General features: G+C 44.0%; 1 protein-coding gene across 1 annotated transcript in view; it reads right to left on the bottom strand.

Moving 5' to 3' along the window:
• LOC119591224 overlaps positions 1-230 on the bottom strand; it is a 5236-nt gene extending 5006 nt beyond the window's left edge. Inside the window, exon 1 of the mRNA XM_037939935.1 lies at positions 214-230. Coding sequence (XP_037795863.1) covers positions 214-216 — 3 coding nt within the window. The 5' untranslated portion in view covers positions 217-230. The remainder of the gene's footprint in view (positions 1-213) is intronic.
• Between the last annotated feature and the right edge of the window lie 220 nt (positions 231-450).

The raw sequence follows: 450 nt of genomic DNA, 5'->3' as shown, positions 1-450 counted from the left end.
TAGAAATGGTAAAGGGCTGTGAGTATTGAAAAGTGTAAGACTGGACTTCGATGTCCTATCTTTCCTGAGTTCGATGTTTCTTGAACTGATTCTTATAACTTCGTGATTGAAAACGACGACATCTTTCTTTAGGATTATAACATTTACATTTGAAGAGGGTATGATGTTCTGAAATCTCTATCGGGACCAAGAAATCCAGAGGAATATCTTTACCATGATTAAGATGAGAGATGCTGGGAGATGTGGCCAGTGCGCGACAGACCGACGTATATATAGCACTCGGTAAAAGCACTGCCTCCCCTCCTTCACCTGCTGGGGGGGGGGGGGGGTCATTACTATCGCTGGCGAGAGTCGGATCCAATCCCTTTCTCTGACATGTATGTGATCATTTTTGCTTTCATGTTTGAAGAGTCATACTGCCCACATATGTACAGTACAGATCCCGGTCTC

The sequence above is a fragment of the Penaeus monodon genome, chromosome 28, assembly GCF_015228065.2.
Source record: "Penaeus monodon isolate SGIC_2016 chromosome 28, NSTDA_Pmon_1, whole genome shotgun sequence".
Lineage (NCBI taxonomy): Eukaryota > Metazoa > Arthropoda > Malacostraca > Decapoda > Penaeidae > Penaeus > Penaeus monodon.
The sequence above is the reverse complement of the archived record's forward strand: the minus strand, read 5'-3'. Positions and strand labels throughout refer to the sequence as shown.